This window comes from Mobula birostris, chromosome 17, assembly GCF_030028105.1.
Source record: "Mobula birostris isolate sMobBir1 chromosome 17, sMobBir1.hap1, whole genome shotgun sequence".
In the NCBI taxonomy this organism is placed as follows: Eukaryota; Metazoa; Chordata; class Chondrichthyes; order Myliobatiformes; family Myliobatidae; genus Mobula; species Mobula birostris.
The window spans coordinates 53,449,376-53,473,930 of NC_092386.1; the positions used below are offsets into that span (position 1 = coordinate 53,449,376).

A 24,555-nucleotide genomic window follows, 5' to 3' on the forward strand; every position below is an offset into this window, starting at 1 on the left:
ATGAAAGGAGAGGGATTCAAAAGAGACACAAGAGGTAAACTTGCAGAGGGTAGTGAGTACCTGGAATGAGTTGCCAGAGTAAGTGTTTGAGTCAGGTACAATTACTATACCCAAGAGGCATTTAGGCAGGTACACGGAAGGGAAGTGCTTGGTGGATTATGGGCTGAACACAGGCAATTGGCAGAGTAGATGCTGTGGTCAGCATCAACCAGCTGAGCCAGAGGATCTGCTTCCATGCTGTGTTACTCTACACAGCATACAGAAAGTCCAATGAGTTACTATCAGACTGCCACATCTCTGTGTCACAATTTAAGTTTCAATAAGGTACAAAGGGTGCAACTTCACTGACAAATGAAGCACTATAAGATGCAATAGAACAGCAGAAATAATGCAACATTGTGGAAATGGTTTTCATGGAAAAGGAGAAACAAAGCCAAGAGAAGAAAATTCCAAATGAAAAGGCAGAGGTGATGAAGTGATAAATAAGAACTGGCTTTTAGAGTGACCATGACATTCAAAAGCATAAACATAAAGATTTTCAGAAGTGAGCAACCAAAAAACAGGAACTGCAAATAGATTAGATTCCCAGAAATGAAATTACCCAAAGTCAAAGCAAATGACAAAATAATAAAGCTAAAAAAAGAACGGGAAATAAATACTAATATATTTGAAAGTTGCAAACAAAGAAAGTTCTCATGACAAAGTAGATTTGTCCAGAAAAAAAACTTTGGAGCCTCTTTAGATCTTCAGTCAAGAGAATGAATCTCAAATGAAGTGACTGTATTGACAGTGCCATCTCACGGTCTGTGTTAGAAAGGAAATAAACAAAGGATCCCTGCTCTTATTTGTTAATGAACTTGTCTGCTGCAAGAAAATACGTGCGAATCACAGGAGAGCTGCCTACTTTATTGCTGCTGGCCGTCATCAAAACAAATACGGATAGACTTGTGGACAAATCACAAAGGAAGTTGCTAAAGAGTACACATATTAGCCCACAGGTTCGCAATTCATTGAATTCAAGTCAGTTTTTTTTATATAATTGGAATAAAATAACTTGATAAAATATACACCAAAGATAAAGACTGTAACTCTAGAACCACCAGCAATAAAACAAACAATCCTTTTCATTTACCTACCATGATAATTAAAAAATCCTTTTGCCCTTTTGTCATTAGCTGGGATGAAAGTTCCCACAGTGAAATTAATAATGGCTATGAGCAGAATTCCCAATAGTACAATCTGAGCCTGCAAAGAAATAAGGGAATATTTAAGTAATGCCTTTCTGGATAGATTATAAAATACCTAAAACAAAACATCATGAAAAGAGAATACATTGGGAAAATTCACACCAATCAGCATTTATGGAGAGAGCAAGTTTTATGTTTCAAGTCAATAAACTTTCAGAGCTGAGAAAAATTCAGATAGCTGGTATTAAATAGGTCTGCAAGAAAGCAAAGGAGAGCCAGAATAAATGGACAAGACAGAAGGAATTAAATGAGGAAAAAGGCATGAATGTATGAATTAAACAGGATGAAAAGAGTAAAACTATCAAGAAAACAATCCCTGGACAGAATGTCAAGTCCAGAAGGCCAATATTAGGTTTTGCACTTCAATTTTAATTTTGGGGTAAGAGGCAGAGTACAGAAATTTTTACAGAATGGGGGGAAAAGTTGCTAAGTGCTCAGAAACACAGTTACACTCCCAGACTGAAGAGGTATTCTGCCAAATGGTCACTCGCAATTGTATCTGTAGAGTGGAGGAGAAAAGGACTGATGGAAAACCAGAACAGGTTCAGAAACAGAATCACGTACAACATCAGTGACATACATCATGAAATTTGTTGTGCTGCAGTAGCAGTAACGTGCAATACATAAAAATATTCTATGAATTACAGTAAGTAGTACAAAAATAGTGAAACAGTGTCCATGGGTTGGTTCATTGTCTATTCAGAAATCTAATGGTGGAGGGGAAGAAGCTGTTCTTAAAACATTCAGTGTGTGTCTTCAGGCTCCTGTACTTCCCCTCTGAATGTCCTGGGTGATGGAAGTTCTTGGTGATGGACGCTGCCATTTTTGAGATATCAGTTTCTGAAGCTGTCCTTAATGCTGGGGAGGCTAGTGTCTATGATGGAGCTGGCCGAGATTGCAACCCTCTGTAGCAATCCTATGCAGTGGCTGCTCCATACCAGACAATGGTGCAACCATGTAGAATGCTCCCCATGGTACATCACTAGAAATTTGCTAAGAGTGTTTGGTGACACACCAAATCTCCTCGAACTCCTAATGAAACATAGCCACAGTCGTACTTTCTTTCTAATTGCATAAATATTTTGGGCTCAGGATAGATGCGCATGTACATCTTCAGCACGTGCGGCTCCAGAGCTGTGTGTCAGACATGGCTCTAAGCAGCACTGGGCCCCACACGGGACTGTACTGGCTCCCTTCCTGTTTAAATCCTGTATACATCAGACTTCAGACACAATACTGAATTATGTCTTCTGCAGAAATTCTATGATTTCTCAGCAATAATTGGGTGTATAAAAGGAGAACAGGAAGATGAATATAGGGCCCTGGTGGAGATCTATATCAAATGGTGCAAGCCAAATCATCTGCAATTCAACATCAGCAAGAATTGAACTACTTCTTACATCCTTCACATACATAAGGAGTAAAAATCTTTACGTTATGTCTCCATCTAGATGTACAATGTGCAATCATAGTAATTTATATTAAATAGAGCAGTCAGTGTAATATAGAGTACACTCAAGTCAGTGTGAGTTCATCAGTCTGATGACCCGGTGGAAGAAGCTGTCCCAGAGCCTGTTAGTCCTGGCTTTTATGCTGCAGTACCGCTTCCCAGATGGTAGCAGGTGCAATAGATTGCGGTTGGGATGGCTTGGGTCCCCAATAATCTTACGGGCCCTTTTTACACACCTGTCCTTTTAAGTGTCCTGAATCATGGGAAATTCACAACTACAGATGTGCTGGCTGTCCGCACCACTCTCTGCAGAGTCCTGCGATCAAGGGAGGTACAGTTCCCATACCAGGCAGTGATGCAGCCAGTCAAGATGCTCTCAATTGTGCCCCTATAGAAAGTTCTTGGGATTAGGGGGCCCTTACCAAACTTCTTCAACTGTGAGGTGAGGTGCTGTTGTGCCTTTTTCACTACACAGCCCATATGTACAGACCACAAGGTCCTCGGTGATGTGGATGCCGAGGAACTTGAAGCTGTTTACTCTCTCCACCCCAGATCCATTGATGTCAATAGGGGTTAGTCCACCTCCATTCCTCCTGTAATCCACAACCAGCTCTTTGTCTTTGCAACATCGAGGAAGAAGTTGTTTTCTTGACACCACTGTGTCAGAAATGACTTCTTCCCTGTAGGTCACCTCGTTATTGTTTGAGATAAGGCCAATCAATGTAGTGTCATCGGCAAAATTAATTAGCAGATTAGAGCTGTGGTTGGCGATACAGTCATCGGTATACAGGGAGTAAAGGAGGGGACTCAGTACGCAGCCCTGAGGGGCTCCTGTATTGAGAGTCAGAGGGTTGGAGGTGAGGGAGCCCACTCTTACAACCTGCTGGCGATCTGACAGGAAGTCCAGGATCTAGCTGCACAAGGCAGGGTCAAGGTCAAGGTCTCTGAGCTTCTTGTCGAGCCTGGATGCACCTATGGTATTGAATGCTGAACTGTAGTCCAAGAACAGCAATCTCACATAAGCATCCTTTTTCTCCAGATGTGCAAGGACGGTGCGTAAAGCAGAGGCTATTGCATTGTCTGTCGATTGGTTGTGTCGGTAGGTGAATTGTAGAGGGTCTAGTTTGGGTGGTAGCATGCTGCAGATGTAATCCTTGACCAGCCTCTCAAAGCATTTGCTTATTATTGAGGTGAGTGCAACAGAACACCAATAGTTCAGGCATGTTACCTTAGTCTTTTTTGGTACAGGGATAATTTGAAGCAGGAGGGCACTCTACACTAGGAGAGGGAGAGATTAAAAATGTCTGTAAAACCCACATGCCAGTTGTGCTGCCACATCCCAAGTACTCGTCCTGGGATGCCATCCAGTCCCCGCAGCCTTGCGACTGTCCACTCGTTGGAAACATGCGCATAGCTCATCCTCAGAGACGACCGGGTTGCAGGTTGTAGTGGTGGCTTTCCTTGGAGGCTCAGAGTTAGCGACATTGAACCTAGCATAAAAGCGATGAGCTCATCTGGGAGAGAGGTCACAACATTGGCAGCACCACAATGTTTGGCTGTGAAGTCTGCGATGGTATGCAGCCCTTGCCACAAGTCGCGTGTGCTATTGGTTGTGAACCTTGACTCAATCTTCTCCCTACATTGTTGTTTTGCAGCCCTGATAGCTTTGCGCAGATCATAGCTGCTTTTCTTGAGCTCTAGTTGATCTCCAGCGATGTAAGCTCACTGTCGCGCTGTAAGTGCTGCTCACACAGAACTATTGATCCAGGGTTTCTGGTTTGAGAAGACCCTGACCGACCTCTGGGGGATAACATTGTCCATGCACTTCCGGATGAAGCACGTAACTCCATCTGTGAACTTGGAGACATCCTGATCATGGAAGACATTCCAGTTGACGTCATCGAAGCAGTCCTGGAGCATGGAATCTGATTGATAGGACCAACAGTGGACGGTTTAACTATGGCCTGCTCTTGTTTCAGCTTCTGTTTGTACGTCAGCAGAAATAGGATCGAAGAGTGATCTGATTTTCCAAAAACTGGGCGAAGGAAAGCTTTGTAAGCACTGCAGAGATGGTGATGGACTTTAGAAAGATTGAGCCCGCACTGCTCCCTGTTCCTACTGATGGTGAGGACCCACAAGTATCTGGGGGGGGGGGGGTGCATCTGGATGACCAACTTTAGTGAAGCAGCAACACAGATGCTGCAGTAGAACAAAGGATCCTATAGAAAATCCTGCCAATTCTGGATAATGTTTCTCACCCTCTGCATGCCACCTTGGCTGAACAGAGGAGCACTTTTAGTAATAGACTCAGACAACTGTACTACTCCAAAGAGTGCTATACGAGGTCGTTCTTACCCTCAGCCATTAGGCTGTATAATGAGCCAACCTATAGCCAGGGAAGTGGTGACCCCTCTCCTGTTGACTGTTTGTGGTAACTTATTTTTTATTCTTTCTACTTCTAATATTTACGTCTGTGCACTTGTAATGCTACTGTGCCACTAGTTTCCTTTGGAATCAATAAAATATCTATCTACCTATCCATCTAGATCTTCAGAGATGTTGACACTCAGGAAATTGAAACTGCTCAGCCTTTCCATCATTACCCTTTGAAGAGGACTGGTATGTTTTCCATCAACTTCCTCTTCCTTCAGTCTACAATCAACTCCTTGGTCTTACTGGTAGTGAGTGCAAGACTGCAGTTGCAGCATCACTCAACTAGCAGATCTAACTTGCTCCTGTACGCCTCCTCGTCACCACCTGAGATTCTGCCAACAGTTGTATAATTGGCAAATTTATAGATGGCACTTGAGATGTGTCTAAACACACAGTCATGGGTGTAGAGAGAGCAGAGCAGCAGGCTAAGCATGCATCCTTGAAGTGTGACTTGAGGTTGGCATGGAATTTTGTAATACAAAGACGAGGGAAATTGTAACAACATCAAAATGGAGATGCTGGAAATGAGAAACAAATGTTCAACATGATAGTGAATGCTGTGGAACGAGTACATGGTTCTGGGAAATATTTGTGGAGAAATAAGCATCAAGAATAGAAGTGAAGGAAGCATCTTGAACACAACAAAGTTGTTTATCAACTTCAATACAGGTTAAACCTTCAGTTAAAGAAAAAGGAAGAAAAGCCTGACATTGACGGTAGTAATGTAAAGAGGCAGGAATTGGGACAAAGGGCTAGAATACTCAGGGAAAACAGGCTGGTAGAATATGCAAGCACTAGAGATTCTGCAGATGCTAGAAATCCAAAGAAGAAACACAAGTTTCTGGAGGAACTCAGCAGGTCTGGCAGCATCAAAGGAGAGAAATAAACAATCGATTATGTGGGCAGAGAGTCTTCATTCTGAACTGTTTATTCATCTCCATAGATGCTGCCTGACCTGTTGAATTCCTCCAACATTTTGTGTGGGTGTTACTATGGAAGAATATGTGTTGGAATTAGAGGCAGGAATCAGTTTCTCCCACAGAAGTAAAGACAGGGAACATACACAAAGGCAAAGGACAAAAAGAACAGTGATTCAAATTTTGCCAATTTGAGAGAAAAACCACAAAGCAGTACTAATAATCCTACAAAAGGTTGTGGATTTGGCCCAGTACACCAGGGGTAAAAAAACTCCCAACCATTGAGCACATCTACATGAAACGCTGCCGAAGAAAAGCAGCATCCAAAGATCCTCACCATAGAAGGTACAGCTGCCTCAGGACTCGCACCAATAGGTTCAAGAACAGTAACTACCCTCAACCAACAGGCTCTTGAACAGAAGGGGATAACTACACTTATTCTACTTCTGGTGTTCACACAACCAATGGTCTCACTGTAAGGACACTTTATCTTGTTATTTTATGCTTGTTATTTATTACTAATTTATGTTTGCATTTGCACAGTTTGTTGTCCACCGATCCTGTTTATAGTTAGAATTTATAGATTTGCTAAGTATACGCACAAAAAAAAAATCTCAGGGTTGTATTTGGTGACAAGTATGTACTCTGATAACAAATTTTACTTTGAACTTCGAAGTTTAATACACAATTACAAGAAATAGATGGAGGGCAGAAGGGTAGGATTAGATCAAAAGATCATATTACCACAAAGACAAGCAACACGGGGCCCAACGGTTAGGGAAAAAAAATAAAGTTTAAAAAATTAGTGGGCTTGATGGTCATTGAAAGGATTGAACATCCATGACTTAAAATGAGTTAGATCTTGAAAAAGACCAGCGATAGATTAAGCACATGTATAGTCTGAATGATCCAGAACAGGTGAAATAATCGAGCACAAAGTCAACATTGTATTGGAAACACACTGACAAACTTTTTCCTACAAGAGATCAGCAGTACATCTTGAATTCGATCATCTTGGTCTATAGTTTCACCAAATGTTCAAGAAATTTGTGCAATAATGCTTGTGTAAGGGGGTTTTAATGTTACTGCGTAGGCTAATTAAAATGGCTTCTTTGTTATGTTATACTTGGGAATGCTTCTTTGTTATGTTAAACGCTAAGAAAGTTCTTGTGCTAGCAGCTTGCTTTGGGTTAGAATGTGATAAGAAGATGTTATGTACCAATTGGGACAGTTGTTATGTTTTTGGTGTATCTGAAGATATTGTATGCGCGGGGTTCATGGGGGGAGAAGGCGGGAGAGAGAGAGAGAGACAGAGGACGGACCAGGTGCTGTGAGTCCGCTAACGGGGTCGGACCCTGAGCGGGGCTTTCGGTGAGGAGAGGAGACGGAGATGGACTCGTGTGGAGCGTCTGGTCAACCGTTGTTGGTCCCAGGCAGCCAGTCGAGGTGGTCTGAGGGGTCGCAGGGTGAAGAAGGAGGGTCCTGAGCTCCAACTGTTTGTGCATGAAGAGATTGAACTTTGATAAGTGTGGCGCCTTTTATTTTCCTTTTATATTTTATTCTCTATTAATTCTAGTAATATCTATAAACTGTAAATCATTTAATCGTATCTGGTGTATTCTCTGTTATTTGGGTGGGGTGGGGTACATCACACAGCATCCACACAAACTACCCAATTTGGCAGGGCCGAGGGCTGTTTCCCTAGACAACAGCGAGCTGAGCAACTCTGAGACGGGCCGGGGGGGGGGGGGGGGGGGCTGCACTTGTAGAAAATGTCATCATGCACATGAAATCTACTACAGGTGCACATTCCTTTATCCGAAATTCTGAAATCCAAAAAGCTTCAAAAACCAAAGTTTTTTTTCACCAACAGCTGACGTCACTCAGGTGTGACGTGGCAGCACTGACAGAGGCCACCAGACGTCAGTTGTGGCTCAGCGCTCGTAATGGTTACACGTGCATTTGCTGTTCGCTGATATTTTGTGTTCACTGTTGACTTTGTGTTTAATTTCACTGTGAAAATGTCAAAAAGAGCTGCAGATACTCCTATGAGAAAAAGAGAAGGAATCTTCTCTATCAATAACGCAGAAAGTGGAGTTATTGCAGAAGCTTGATCGTGGTGTGTCTGTGCGGCGTCTTACTGAAGAAAATAGTGTTGGAACTACCACTGTTTATGATTTAAATAAACAGAAAGACAAGTTACTGAAGTTTTATAGTGACAGTGACAGTGACGTTCTACATTTATTCCAATAGGTCATTTACCATGTGTTTGATTCAGTTCATTTGAAGCTGTATATTTTTATGTTTCATTGAATGTTTTTGTTGGAAATAAAATTTCTTCTTGTCATTATTCCCTAAACAATACAGTATAACAATTACTTACATAGCATTTACATTGTATTAGGTATTATAAGTAATCTAGAGAAGATTTAAAGTATACGGGAGGATGTGCATAGGTTTGGTGTGCCGCTGGGTCCTAAAGTCCACTGCACTCAGACAGGTTAAATAAGGGACTTGAGCATACCTGTTTTTTGGTATCGGTGGGGGGGGGGGTTTGGGAGCGGGGTCTGAAATCCGAAAAATTCTGAATCCCGAAATGCAACTGGCCCTAAGGATTTCGGATAAGGGACTGTGGACCTGTACTTGGAAACACCTAGTTTAATACTAGGCAGTATGAACATAAATTTAAGGTTTATAAGTTTACATTATGGTAATAAAGAAGGTTAAAAAACAAAATAGGGTTCATTCTCCAGTTCTATTCTGTGCAATATGCTACCAAGCATTTAAACTGCTTTCTTTGTAGGCAGTTCTATGGGGTGGAAGCCTTACTCCAGTTCTATGTATTGTGAGGTAACAGATAGCAGCAATGTGTAGACTGCAGATTCTTCCACAGAGGGAAAGTGCAGAAGCTGACAGACAAGCAGCTTGTGGGGTGGTTCACTCCTTACAACTTAGACTGGGCCTCCGCGCTCTGAATTCAGTGTTCAGTGCAAAGGAGCAAGGAGTGTCAAGAGTCAATGGGATATTAAGTTTCTTCAATAATCCTTTAACCACATTGTTAAACATTATCATCCATCCACTTGATAATCACTTTTCTCAGTCCCATACTTTCCCAAAGATTAAGACCTATATTATAAGAAACTTCTTCCACATGGCTTTTCCTCAACAAGTTACAAATTTAAAACAATGCATAAACATAGTGCTGGTACTACAAATGAGAGACGGAATGATAACACCTGTAATCAAAGTACTTCTGTGAAATTCAGAAACTGGAGTCCTACCTTAGCTTCCCACTCCATCCCTGCCACAGATATGCCAAAGAGGACCACAATGGTGATGGTTCCTATGATCCGGATGTCATTGATGTCATCAATCATGATTGCATTGTGTTCCTGAGAATTAGAAAAGTAAAGTCAAGAGTTTGTGAAATAAAACAGTTAAAACACAATAAAACACAACAATCCCCATTTCAAAAAAAAAGTTAACAGCCAAACCAAATTCATTGATGCTCTGCAGAAAATTAATACATCTAAACATAAAAGAATAGGTTTGTTGATTATACTTAATTAGATATAAAACTTACCACAAGCAAGTCTCTTACAGTCTCGGCGAAGCCAACCACATACATGGCTACAGCTACTGCGTTGGCAAAAGCAAAAATAAGTCCAATAGCTCCACCAAATTCAGGTCCCAAGCTTCTGGATATTAAATAATAGGCACCACCTACAAACAGAAATGCAGGGTTTTTTTCCAAGCATCCACTGTTAAACTACATGCCCAAAGACTGTCCATCCACTTGAAATTCTTCAGTTTTTATGATATCCTGCATTTTTTAACTGATTTGAAAATAAAGACACAAAACTAAAGCAGTTAAACTTGTACGCCACAAATTAATGTAATGCCCTGGTTAAGATTTCTGTGAGGTAATTTTATTTTAGCAGTTTTCTGTAAAGCTGTGTGTCCTGCTGGCAAAAGTGCTTTGGCTTCAGCTAAACATAAGGAGTCATTATTGTGTCAGCCAATGAGGAGTGAGATGGCATGGAACATTCTCGTGAGCTGGGCAGGAAGAGTTTTCTGAAGGACAGTAATCTGGTTTGCGGTCTTTTGGCAGGAGGTACGAAAAGAAGAGCACCAAGGAAGATGCCTGGAAGACCCCCCCACTGCCCTCCCCCCCGAAGGGGAGACCCTATTGCAAAGAGTGCTTTGCAAGGCAGAAGATTCCAAGGAGGGAAGTTCTACCTGTGGTTGGTGAGGAGAATTCAGTGCCTTGAGTAAAGCAATACTCCCAGCTTCTACAGCAATGAGCTCCAACATCTATATGCCCGTTTAGACTGGTTTAACTGTAGTGGGCGTTTTTATCTTTCTTTTTTCTCTGTTAACTGAAGAAATTAAAAATTGGTAAATATACTTTCTTTATAATTTTATGCTGGTGTATGATGTCACTTCTGGACTACCAATACCTGTACATGGTAGCCCAGAAACTGAGTTTACATGGCATTCACACAAATCAAGGTTCCTTTAACCGGTACATCCTGATGTTCCTGCTTGGTTGAATCCCAGATCATACAGACCCTAGATGTGTATTGCTCAGCACTGAGTCATGTGGCTGTTAGCAGAGTCAGCTAGCGAGTCAAATTGGTGTACGAGCCCCGGTGAAAGGGTTGCATTAATAATGCAAACAAATTATCTGTAGAACTCACTCCTTACAGAAAACTTTGGTACCCAATTTAAGGAATGTGCTGTAATCCAAATTCCTTGTTGAAGCAGCAACATCCACACATGCCTGTGTCACAACGCTACTCCTTACAAAAAAATATTTTCTGAAATGATTCAATGATTAGAGCATCAAGTAAAATAAAATCATTTGATCTGTGGTGCAAAATGGTCATCTCTCATTTTACATAAGCAAATTCTTCCTATCTGGAATTTGACCCCAAACCTACCATCATTGCAATTTTGGTACCTGTTCCAAATGAGCAATACGTCCTTTTTAAATGGAATACTTACCTGTCAGTAGACACTCACAAGAACATCCCTAATGTTCTGTTCTACAAGTTCAATCATCTGAATCAACTACTTACAGTGTTGTTGACTGACCTTGCATACAAGTTGTGCTGGCAGAGGAACAGATTTGGTATTCATATTCTATGCTTTTTGGCTGAGTTTCTCCCCAAATGTGCACCACAATCTTAACTGAGATAAGGAGTACATACAAATTCTATCATTCAGTTCAGGGAACACAGAAATATACCCCTCAGCTCTTGATGTCTATGTTTGCTAACTTAAAAGGCACATCTCCTTATACATGATCCACATCCCTTCAATCACTGCTCATTCATACAAATATCCAAATAACCTCTTAAGCATTGCTTTTGTATCTGCTGCCATCACTTTCGTTGGCAGTGTGTTTCAGACACACGCCACTCGAGGAAAAAAACTGCCTTGTAAATTTCCTTTGTCCTTGGCGCTACCTTAGCCTGTCAGCCTCCAACATCCCGAGAAACAATCCAAGCTTGTCCAAACTCTTTGTAATGTATGCAATCCAATCAATATTCTGGTGAAACTCTTCTGCACCCTTTCCAAAGCCTCCAGATACTTGGTAGTTTGATGACCAGAACAGTACGTAATACATCAAATGTAGCCTAACCAAAAGGTTTTATTCCAGCGCAACCTTACTTTCTGAATTTTACACTCAGCACCCCAGCCGATGAAGGCAAGTATGCTGATGCTTTCTTTAGTGCTTAACTACTTGAACTGCGACTTTTCAAGGAGCCACGGATTTCCGCTCCATTACTGTTCTGTACGTTGATGCTTCCAAGGATCCTGCCATTCACTGTATACTTCTCTTACATTTGACCTCCCAAAGTGCACCTATTCACGTTAGTCTGGATTAACTCCACCTGCCAGTTCTGTGCCCAGGCATAGATATCGACAAAAATATATCCTCCAGAATCCTTCGCCAACTACCCTCAGTCTCCACAGCTCTGCTAATATCTGTGTCATCTGCAAATCTATTAAATCAGTCCAGCTACATTTTTGTCCCAATTGCTTATACATATTAGAGGTCCCAGCATTGATCGATATAGGAAAGCACTGGCCTCCAGTCAGACTACCACCCCTCTTCCACTACCCTCTGTCTAAGAGACAGGCAATTTTGGATCCAAACTATTAAGCCTCCATGGAACTTCTGTGTCTTAATCTCTGGAGCAGCCTATCATGATGGACCCTATCAACAACTTTAAAAGCCTACATAGAAAACATCCACTGCCCTGCACAAAGTCATGCCAGCTAACCTAAGCTTTTCCAGTTGCGAGTAGAGCCTGCCCAAAGAATCATTTCCAATAATTTCTCTAATCACTGATGCAAGGTTACAAGCCTATATTTCCCATCAATTGCACTTCTTAAATAGAAATAAAATATAAAATTGACTATTCCCTTGTTGTCTGAGACCTTGTCTGTGGCTACAGAGGATAAAAAAAAATTCTGCCCAGTCTCAGCAATCTTCTCTCTTGCCTGTCTCAATAACTCATAGATCTCATGAAGTCTTGGAAGTTTATCTATCCTATGTTCTCCAAAACCACCTCCTTGACATCCAACATTTTCTAGAATTTCAGCATATCCTACCTGATCACATGCCCTCCTTGCTGAGTACTGATAGGAAGTACTTATTAAGTAACTCACCCACTTACTCTGGGGTCTCGGCCTGAAACGTCGACTGCACCTCTTCCTACAGATGCTGCCTGGCCTGCTGCGTTCACCAGCAACTTTGATGTGTGTTGCTTGAATTTCCAGCATCTGCAGAATTCCTGTTGTTCAGGGATAAATCTCTAACTTTGTCCTTGAGTGATCCTACCTTGTCTTTATTTATCATCTTATTTTTAAAATGTAGAAAACATCTTGGTATTCTTTAATTTTACTCACCAAGCATATTTTAGGCTTCTTTTAGCCCTCATAATTCCCTGTTTAAAGTTCTCTTTTGTTTCCCTCCATTTCCTCAAAGGACTTGTTTGATTTCAGCTCATCCTTCCTCAATCTACTTAACTAAATTTGTAACACTCATCCAAGATTCCGAAACCTTGCAATTCTCTTCTTTCTCTCTCAGTAACATTTTGATCTTGAATTCTGACCAGCTCATCTTTTAATGGCTCTCACACATCAATGTGGACTTGCTCAATAACAGCTGCTCCCAATCCACATGCTCCAGCAACTGTGTATTATTGTTGCAACTAGCCTTTTCCCAGTTTAGCATAATCCAACCTCCAAGGTCCAGTCTATCCTTAGCCATAACCACCTGAAAACTATGTAGTTCTGACCACTGCTCCCAAAATGCTCTCCCACTGCAACTCCAATCATCCTGCCAGACTTATTTCCCAATACAAAGTCTAGAGTGTCCCCTTCCCTCCCTGGTTGGGCCATCAACATTCTATTAAGAAATGTTCCAGAATGTACCTAACAATCTGCCATTTCTAAGTACTTGGCATTATGGAGGTAAAGGCCACCACTTTCTATCTTGATGCATATAGTATACATTCTTCCACTATCGGGCTACACATCTGTTCTCCTACATCCCACAGGTGATTCAAAGACTTGGAATCCTGCAACAATGAGCTGCCACTCCTGCCCATCTCTCTCAACCAAGTCTCCATAAAGGCTACAATATTGTAGGTCCATGTATTAATCCAGACTCCAAATTCACGTGCCTTATTCATTAAACTCCTTGTATTCAAATAAATACACTGCAGCTTATTATAGCCCTACCATGATCATACTAGCCCTGCCCACCTTTCTTTTCAGACTCACTGTCCTAACCTCCATCTTTCCCTGAATCACTTCATTTGCTGATCTACTATTTTGGTTCCCATGCACCTGCTAGACTATTTTAAACCTTTGAGTAGCACTAGTAAATCTTCCTGTAAGGATATTGGTGCCCTGCAGTGAATCTTTCTTGTACAAGTCCCACCTGTCCAAGAAGAGAACCCAATCACCCATGTACCCAAAGCACTCTCTTCTGCATTAACCCCTTCACCATACATTTAAATGCACTACCTTCCCTGGTCTTGTCTCACTGGAATGTGGCACAGGCAACAGTCCTGAGGTTACAACCCTACAAGGCGGTGCAGGTCAAGGACTAAGCCAGGGGTGGTAAACATATAATTTCACACCCAAGGTAGCGTGCGCAAAATATTTTGTTGATGTGCAGCGTGCAGGACAGCGACTTAGTTCTTTAAACCCCAGCCATAATAAAAAAAAAGATGGAATGATTTATTTTACCGCCAAATGAAGCAGCAAATCATTTTTTACAACCTGATAGTAGTGACACGTTTTCACAGGAAACAGTTCAAACTAGCTTGGTGCCAGCTAAACAACTATGAGAACTCGTGATGTTGGGTGATAAGTTCTGAAACTTTTGCAGACCTATATTTGTATTGTAAACCGTTAAAATAGCAGTATTATTTAGAAGTTGTTGATTTTCAATTGTCTTTTTAAAGATTTTTATTAGTAATTTTTGAACAGATTTTCTAAAATGCTTATTTTATTTCAATCTGTCTCTGTGCTTTTGTTAAGATTAACAGGCCCTTGAAGAAGACTTCAAACCCAATAAGAAAATAAACAGGTTTTCTGTATAAAATGCTTCAGGATAAAACGTTAGTTGTCTAGGAAATCTAGTGAATCTAATATTAGAAAAACTGGTAATAAAATTCCTGATAATATAAACTCTGCTTAACTCCCCAAATTCTCTTTGCAGAACTTCCTCTCCCTTCCTGCCTACACCATTAGTATCAATATGGACTCCAACATTTGACTCTCATCTTTCAGACTATGACCGCTCTGAGACATCCTTGACCCTGGCCCTGGCAGTATATTACCTGCTCCCAATTGAAGAGTCTCCTATCACTATTCATAGCCTAGTCCAGTGTTGCAACGCTTTGTTTGAGAGTGTATGCCCAAATTGGCAATAACTTTCTAAAAAGGTCTCTCCCATGACTTTTTAATTTAGAGTAGAAATGAATTAGTAACAATAATTGTGAACTTTAAGGAAAAATGTTGAGTACTCTTGCTTATTTACATGTATTCATTAGTTGTCTACAAAATCTAGAGAATCTAATATTTAAAAACTGGCAATAAAATCTCTGATAATATAGAGTTTCTTTCCACATCAACTGCCAACCTTTAGCCTAAAATTTCCAAAAAAAATCCAAACATTTCAAATTAGTGACTGAGATGATATTTTTCTGAAATTGTTTCATTGCTCTATGTGACAGCTACTATTTAAAATTTAATCCTCTATTTACTGAAGTAATAAAATCCTCTGCTTTTTGTGGTAAGCAGCTATTTCTCCAGCAACAAAATTTAAAGGTCAGTTGCAGCAAACACATTTTTCTCACTGTGTGGTTTTTCGTACATCTACAAAATTCTACAAGAGACTTTTGTTTTACATTGTGACCAGAGCTTTTAATCAGTCAACTAGAGCAAATGAAAACTAATCTGAAGCACGTTGACAGGCTAATCACATTTAATAACAAAACTAATTTTAAGATCACAAAGCCTTTATTGTTCATATTACACTTCATTTTAAGTTCACAATTTGGTCAAATATTAACCATCAGAAACCTATAGTTTAAATACTATCAGGTGACCCTCATTGGCCCTTTAACAGAAATCTGTCCTCAGAATTATAATTTGAGATATGGAATAAAATTCTCTCCAACTTTGAAAAAGTAGGATTAATAAATCTTTTGCCTAATGAAGGGTCCCAGACCAAAATGTCAACTCCTTATTCCTCACAATAGATAGTCATAGTCATACTTTATTGATCCCGAGGGAAATTGGGTTTTGTTACAGTTACACCAACCAAGAATAGAGTATAAATATAACAATATAAAACCATAAATAATTAAATAATATGTAAATTATGCCAGATGGAAATAAGTCCAGGACCAGCCTATTGGCTCAGGGTGCCTGACCCTCCAAGGGAGGAGTTGTAAAGTTTGATGGCCACAGGCAGGAATGACTTCCTATGACGCTCTGCGTTGCATCTCGGTGGAATGCGTCTCTGGCTGAATGTACCTCTGTGCCCAACCAGTACATTATGTAGTGGATGGGAGACATTGTCCAAGATAGCATGCAACTTGGACAGCATCCTCTTTTCAGACACCACCGTCAGAGAGTCCAGTTCCATCCCCACAACATCACTGGCCTTACCAATGAGTTTGTTGATTCTGTTGGTGTCTGCTACCCTCAGCCTGCTGCCCCAGCACACAACAGCAAACATGATAGCACTGGCCACTACAGACACGTAGAACATCCTCAGCATCGTCCGGCAGATGTTAAAGGACCTCAGTCTCCTCAGGAAATAGAGACGGCTCTGACCCTTCTTGTAGACAGCCTCAGTGTTCTTTGACCAGTCCAGTTTGTCAATTCATATCCCCAGGTATTTGTAATCCTCCACCATGTCCACACTGACCCCCTGGATGGAAACAGGGGCTACCGGTATCTTAGCCCTCCTCAGGTCTACCACCAGCTCCTTAGTCTTTTTCACATTAAGCTGCAGATAATTCTGCTCACACCATGTGACAAAGTTTCCTACCATAGCCCTGTACTCAGCCTCATCTCCCTTGCTGATGCATCCAACTATGGCAGAGTCATCAGAAAACTTCTGAAGATGGCAAGAATCTGTGCAGTAGTTGAAGTCTGAGGTGTAAATGGTGAAGAGAAAGGGAGACAAGACAGTCCCCTGTGGAGCCCCAGTTCTGCTGACCACTCTGTCGGACACACAGTGTTGCAAGCACACGTACTGTGGTCTGCCAGTCAGGTAATCAATAATCCATGACACCAGGAAAGCATCCACCTGCATCGCTGTCAGCTTCTCCCCCAGCAGAGCAGGGCGGATGGTGTTGAACGCACTGGAGAAGTCAAAAAACATGACCCTCACAGTGCTCGCTGGCTTGTCCAAGTGGGCGTAGACACGGTTCAGCAGGTAGACGATGACATCCTCACCTCCTAGTCTGGGCTGGTATGCGAACTGGAGGGGTTCTAAGTCTGGCCTAACCATAGGTCAGAGCAGCTCCAGAACAAGTCTCTCCGGGGTCTTCATGATGTGGGAGGTCAATGCCACCGGTCTGTAGTTATTGAGGCCACTGGGGCCCGGCGTCTTCGGCACAGGGACGAGGCAGGACGTCTTCCACAGCACTGGAACCCTCTGGAGACTCAGGCTCAGGTTAAAGACATGGTGAAGTACTCCACATAGTTGAGGGGCACAGGCTTTGAGCACCCTGGTGCTGACACCATCCAGGCCCGCAGCCTTGCTTGGGTGGAGATGTTTCAACTGTCTTCTCACCTGTTCAGCAGTGAAGCCCACCATGGTGGTTTCGTGTGGGGGAGGGGTATAGTCATGAGAGCAGGGTGGGGAACTGTGAGAAGGGGTAGGAGGGGAGAGTGGAATATGTGTTGGTTGGGGTCCGACAACAGATGAATCATGTGGGGGATGGGCAGGGGCCACAATGTCAAATCTGTTAAAGAACAGGTTAAGTTCATTGGCCCTGTCCACACTGCAGCCTGACCTGCTGTGTTCCTCCAGCATTTTGTGTGTGTTACTTTTGATTATCAGTATCAGTTAAATCTCATGTTTAAACCTTCCCCCGCCCCCAACAACATTCGCTTCTCGACTCATGCACAGATGATGCTTCACTCTCTACAAAAATCCCAACATACGCTCAAACAAGACAAAATCTGCAGATGCTGGAAATCCAAACAACACACAAAATGTTGGAACTCAGCAGACTAGGCAGCATCTATGCAAAATAGTACAGTTGTCCCAATAGATGCTGTTCTCAGGAATGCAAAACTCTACCCTTTCAATCTCTTATATACAGATTCTGAGAAAACAAAATACAGTTTTCCCCCCGCCCCGTCATCCGAAGGTACAGTGTTCCTATGAAACGGTTCGTAAACCGAAATGTCGTAAAGCGAAGAAGCAATTACCATTTATTTATATGGGAAAATTTTGTGAGCATTCGCAGACCTAAAAATAACCTACCAAGTCATGCCAAATAACACATAAAACCTAAAATAACAGTAACATACAGTAAAAGCAGGAATGATATGATAAATACACAGCCTATATAAAGTAGAAATACTTCCACAATCATTACTGCACTGTCCTCCGTAGCGAAAGTCTCACGCAAGCGCCGTCAGCAAAAAATCTCACGCAAGCGCTGTTGGCAAAAACACGGTGCAAGCGCTCTCCAGTAACCTTTAAGCTATAAAGCTGCGAAATCATAACAAATAACACGTAAAAATACACTGCCGATATAAAGTAGAAATAATCTATGTACAGTGTAGTATCACTTAACCAGAATTGGTTCAGCGCCAAGCACACTGATGATGGTGTGTTAGACTGAGTCGTCGCAGGTTACGTGGTGCAGTGGCCCCACCCTCCAGGCCACCTTCAGATAGCTAACCGCGAAGCACGCAGGGGTGCAGCGGTAGTCGGGAGGCACCCAGCACATCTTTAAGAAAGAAGCTGAAATAAACATGCTAATTAATTAGGTGCCGCCCAGCACGTAATTGTTGGCCCAGATCAGTGCCGATTTCCAATTGTGTTCTCTCTGATCTGGGCCGACAATTACGTGTCGGGCGGCACCTAATTAATTAGCATGTTTATTTCGGCTTTTTTCTTAAAGATGTGTTGTGTGCCTCCTGGCTACTGCTGCATTCTCCGCGAATCGCGGGGTGGTGGGACACTAGGGTGTCATCTCGTCATCTGTTTCCATTAGAGCAGGCAGCTCATCTTCTCCTATGACTGCCTGCCTCGATGTCGAAGGTCGAAGTTCGTCGTCTGCTGTGGCCGATGTGGAAGGCTTGCTTGACTGCTTAGCCTCACGCATTTTTCTATCATACAGTTCTTTGTAAGGACTCAAACCATCCTGCAAATATCCCCTAAACCGACGTACCCTTTCAAAATTAAAGTCGTACTTTATCATTGCAGCGAAAATCTCACGCAGTTGCTTCACGTTCAGTTCCTGGACGACTTCACTTTCAGTCCATTCGCTACTGCATTCAGTTTCAATTGTTATCCTTTCGTGTTCCATTTGCATCAGCTCTTCATCTATCAGTTCTTGGTCATGGGATGCCAAAACCTCTTCAACATCATGTTCGTCAACTTCCACAAGCCAAACTCACTTCGGCCTTATTTTGTTCACCACGATTGAAACGCTTAATTATGTCAAGTTTTACGCTAAGTGTAAGTGTACGCTAAGAGCCCTTAAGAGCTCTTTTAGGCTTTTCCGATAACTTAGAACTCATCTTGCTGTCGAGAGAAATTATGTGGTGTTATTGGAGTCTCCAGTAATCTGCAGTGAAAACCACATAAACAGTCTTGGACATTCTTGGGCACAGGACTTAGTACTACGAGACTTGAAATAAGTATCAAAATGTGTAAGATTGAGTACTGCACCTTGCTTGCAAGACATGTTTTAGACAAGCCAGATAAGAATGTCACATTAGTTATTAATATTATTCAACTCCCAGCAAACCTCTAACAAGGCGAGAAGGAAATATCCAAATACACAAAAAAAATCAAAGATTGACTTTATAACTAGCATTGCAGCTCCAGGAGGATATGTTAGTAATGTAGGAGCAAGTATACATGAAAATCCCTGTGCCCTCAATGAAACATTAATCTTTTACCTGGCACACCCATAACAGTTTTCATTACAAGCCCAATAATTAAATTCAATAAGCACCAAAGGCCTTGCATACTTCCCTTTGTATGCTGTTCTGTAGTGCATAATAATAAATAACAGGTAAACATGGGAGCAGGGTCAACTAAGGGTTGTAATTCAAAAGAAATACTGAAGGAATCTGTTAAATAACTGAAGTACAGGTCAAGTCCCCCCTCATCTTAAATTCCAAAATCCGAAAGCCTCAGAAATCTGAATTTTTGAGTGCTGACATGACATCACAAATAGAAAATTCCACATAGTGCTGGGAAGATTTACAGGCGATTCACAGGTCTCTGCACATCACAAACAGTTCTAAGAAGTGACCCCACATATATGAGCAGAAGTTAATGAAAAATAGAAAAAGCACTGCATAAACCAAAAAACAATGTAGATCTGGATAAAGTCTTCAGCGATTCAGCAATTCAGGAACAGCTTCTTCCTCTCTGCCATCCGAATCCTAAATGGACTTTGAAGCTTTGGACACTACCTCAATTTTTTAATATACAGTATTTCTGTTTTTGCACATTTTTAATAATCTATTCAATATATGTAATTGATTTACTTGTTTATTAAGTTTTATTTCATTTATTATTATTTTCTTTTCTCTCTCTCTGCTAGATTATGTATTGCATTGAACTGCTGCTGCTAAGCTAACAAATTTCATGTCACATGCTGGTGATAATAAACCTGATTCTGTTTCTGTACAGTCAGATACAATATACAATCAGATCAATGTGTGCTGATAAATCTGATGACCTAGGGAAAGAAGCTGTCCTGGATATGCCGCTCAATGGTATGCTGATCATGAAACAAAGGAAGATGTATCACGACAAACAGAAAATCAAAGGTAATTGTAAATATTCAGCAGACTGGTTGCAGAAATTTAAGAGAAGGTATGGCATTTAATTTTTAAAGATTTAAAAAAATTTTTAAAGATCACGAAGCATCATTCTACTGATCACGAATCAACAGAGAAATTCATTGATAAATTTGCAAAGAAAGTCACTGATGAATATCTAACACCAGAACAAGTCTACAATGATGATTTTTTAAAAAAGTTTTATGTAAGGTAAATACAAAAAGAATGTACTGTCATGTTTTAATCAAAATACAGCATCCTAGTGAACACAAAGGTCGCAGTTGTTTGTTGATCAGTACTTCCACCCCCAAGCATTTCTGATCAGGGGGCAGGCAACATGTATTGCTATACATGATACTTTGCTCAGAAAAGGGCCCTGTAAAAATCACACCTTCAAAAGTGGCTGAACTTTAATAAGCTAATTGTTCTGACAGACATGTGTTAAAGTCGAATCTGAATAAAACTCAGGAGACCAGCTTCTTATAGTTATAACAGTTTATTGTGCATCCTCCTGCAGGAGTTTGAAACCCAGTTGTCAAAGGGAAGGCACGTAAGTACTGCCACCATCCGACTAGTGGACCCACTTGGTCAGGTTACAGCCGTATATTTATACATAGTAAGCCCCATTCATTACTGTTGCAGATGTTATTAGAACTGGTACTCCCACCAAGTCTGTTGCTGCAAAACTTAGTTACAGATAAGGGAGTCTGCTAAATCAAGGTTTTAATTACAGATGGATGTACTGTCCAGTCCTCATTAGTTATTCCCTTTACAAGACCCTGACTTAATTACAGATGGATGTTCATTCCTGTCCTTATCGGTGAGTCCTCCTCCCCGTACTCAAATGAGGGTACAATGTATAATGTTATCAACTCTCAATGAGTCTCTCTGCACACCAAGGGAGAACCAGTATAAACCGTTTTTTTAAGCTAACTGCTGAGGACAGAGTTTACACAAACACGAGGAAATCTGCAGATGCTGGAATTTCAAGCAACACACATACAAGTTGCTGGTGAATGCAGCAGGCCAGGCAGCATCTATAGGAAGAGGTACAGTTGACGTTTCGGGCTGAGACCCTTCATCAGGACTAACAAAGAGGAGCTAGTAAGAGATTTGAAAGTGGGAGGGGGAGGGGGAGATCCAAAATGATAGGAGAAGACAGGAAGGGGAGGGATGCAGCCAAGAGCTGGACAGTTGATTGGCAAAAGGAATATGAGAGGATCATGGGACGGGAGGCCTAGGCCTGATGGCATGAACATTGACTTCTCCAACTTCCATTAATGCCCCACCTCCCCCTCATACCCCATCTGTTATTATTTTCCACTTTCCTCTTTCAAATCTCTTACTAGCTCCTCTTTGTTAGTCCTGACGAAGGGTCTCAGCCCGAAACGTCGACTGTACCTCTTTCTATAGATGCTGCCTGGCCTGCTGTGTTCACCAGCAACTTTTATGTGTGTTGCTTGAAGACAGCTTACTTCAGTTCAAGAATTCCTATTCAATCCCAATTATTCTTTTAGCCGGAGGTTACATAGGTTCAAAATGAATTCTTTTAAATATCCTCAATTCCTCACATGCCTCAGAACAAACTTTCCCAACAATGCCTCAAAAGCATTGCACAATACCTTAATAAGCTGTTCTTTTAACTGCAAAACTTGTACTGGCTGAAACACTTCAAATTACATTGTGCCTGGTCAAAATATACTGACACAATTCAACATGGAAAACACTATCCCACTCTAAGGCAGTAGGTGCAGGGTGACAAATTAAAATAGCAACAAAAAGTCAGGTATTTCTATTTCTTAAATGGCTATAAAGACACGACTCCTTTTGTGTACATAGTCAGTGCCCTAGCAGTATTGTATAGCAAGCTATCAACCTCAAGTACCAATAGTTAAGCCAAATGACACATTATTCTAATATTAATTTTTGACTGTTACAAAAAATGGACTCTTTCCTTGAAGACTTAAATATTTCATTCTTCCTTTTGGGCTTACAACCCAACCTCAATTTTACCCTCAATCCCTCCACTTACTGTCCTACTTCTCTGGCTCCCACGACCAACACCTCTCCCCCCCTCCCCACACCTCCCATGTTACATTAAACCCTCCCAGCAACTAGAAGTGGCAATACAAGTAGATAAGATGGTAAAGGTGGTATATGGCACACTTCCCTTAATCAATCAGGGCAGAATAATGGAGAGCACAAATAATATTTTTCTTCCAGGGTTGATATATCAAATAGTAGAGGTGGGGGGGGGGGGAGCTGTTCAAAAGATGAGATTTGAGGCAAGTTTTATTTTATTTATACAGAGTGGCAGATGCCTGGAACACTGCCAGTGGAGGTGGTGAAGGCAAATACAATAGCTTAGACCAGCACAAGCAGACAGAACGGAGAGATAGAGACCATGTACAGGCAATTGCTCAGTTTAAGCTGGAAACAATTGTTTTTACATATTAAAGAGGTCCCAGCATCGATCTGTATAGGAAAGCACTAGCCTCCAGTCAGACTACCACTCCTCTTCCACTACCCTCGGTCTAAGGACAAGACAATTTTGGATCCAATTTATTAAGCCTCCATGGAACTCGTATGTATTAATCTTCTGGAGCAGCCTATCAAGACTGACCCCATCAAAAGCTTTAAAAAAGTCTACATAGAAAACATCCATTGCCCCACACAAAGCCATGACTAGCTAACCCTAGTCAAGTCTAAGCTTTTCCAGTTGCGAGTAGAGCCTGCCCGAAGAATCTTTTTCCAATCATTTCTCTCATCACTGATACCAGGTCACAAGCCTATAGTTTGTATCAATTGCCCCTCTTAAATAAAAAGAAAATATAAAATTGATTATTCCCTTGTTGGTTAAGACCTTGCCTGTGGCTATATAGGATATAATAACCTATGTCCGGTCCCAGCAATCTTCTCTCTTGCCTGCCTCAGTAACTCATACAAATCTCATGAAGTCCTGGAAACTTATCTACCCGCATGTTCTCCAAAACCACCTTTGATATCAACTTGTTCTAGAATTTCAGCATATCCGACCTGAGTGCTTTCCTCCATGTCCTCCTTGCTGAGTGCTGATATGAGGTACTTATTTAGTATCTCGCCCACTTCCTCTGGCTTCAGGAATAAATCCCCAAGTTTGTCCTTGAGTGATCCTACCTTGTCTCTATTTACCATTTTGCTTTTAAAATGCAGAAAACATCTTGGAATTCTTTAATTTTACTTGCTACGGGTATTTTAGGCTTCTTTTAGCCCTCATCATTAAATTCTCTCCTGCTTCTTTTTAACTCAGAAGTCATGTTTGATTTCAGTTCGTCCTTCTTATTCTCTTGTCTAAATTTGTAGCACTCATCCAAGATTAAATATTTCTTCCAAATGTTACAAACTAAAGCCTCTAATTGCTAAATGGAAGCAAGGACAAAATCTAATTCAGTTTATGCACAAAGCTATGATGCTGGTAGGATACATCAGCCATAAGTATAATATGGAATCTAGACACAAACTTCAGTATGCACGTGAGATTTGCTAGAATATTTTAAAAAGGTATGAGGGATGCTACTAAATAGTGAGCAAAGTTGTAAAGTGATTTTATAGAGGTCTTCAACCAAATTGAAAAATTCACAATGAGAAAATCATTTACTCTATGCAATTTAGTTAATTTAGAAAATAACCAGGGACCTGAGAAATAAACACATTAGAATTTAGCTTCCACTGCCTGATAAACCAGTTGGTATAGATTCAACAGCAGCTTCAAAACACAAAAGGTAATTAAATAACTAAAGAAAACATTGTGAAAGAGCAGGACAAGAGCTGACAATGAAATGAACCATTGTAGAAGTATGAAAAATGATTTGACTGGTAGTATAGGTATTCCTCAGTTAATGGGGAGGCATGATCTTAAAGGACTTGCCCTCATACAAAAATTAAT

At 41.2% G+C, this 24,555-nt stretch overlaps 1 protein-coding gene across 2 annotated transcripts in view; it reads right to left on the bottom strand.

Moving 5' to 3' along the window:
• slc12a2 (solute carrier family 12 member 2) overlaps positions 1-24,555 on the bottom strand; it is a 224,029-nt gene that overhangs the window by 101,407 nt on the left and 98,067 nt on the right. For both annotated transcript variants that reach the window (XM_072281724.1, XM_072281723.1), the window contains exons 5-7: positions 9,631-9,770; positions 9,329-9,439; positions 1,137-1,245 (exon numbers count right to left, since the gene is read on the bottom strand). In XM_072281724.1, the coding sequence (XP_072137825.1) occupies positions 1,137-1,245; positions 9,329-9,439; positions 9,631-9,770 (360 nt within the window). The remainder of the gene's footprint in view (positions 1-1,136; positions 1,246-9,328; positions 9,440-9,630; positions 9,771-24,555) is intronic.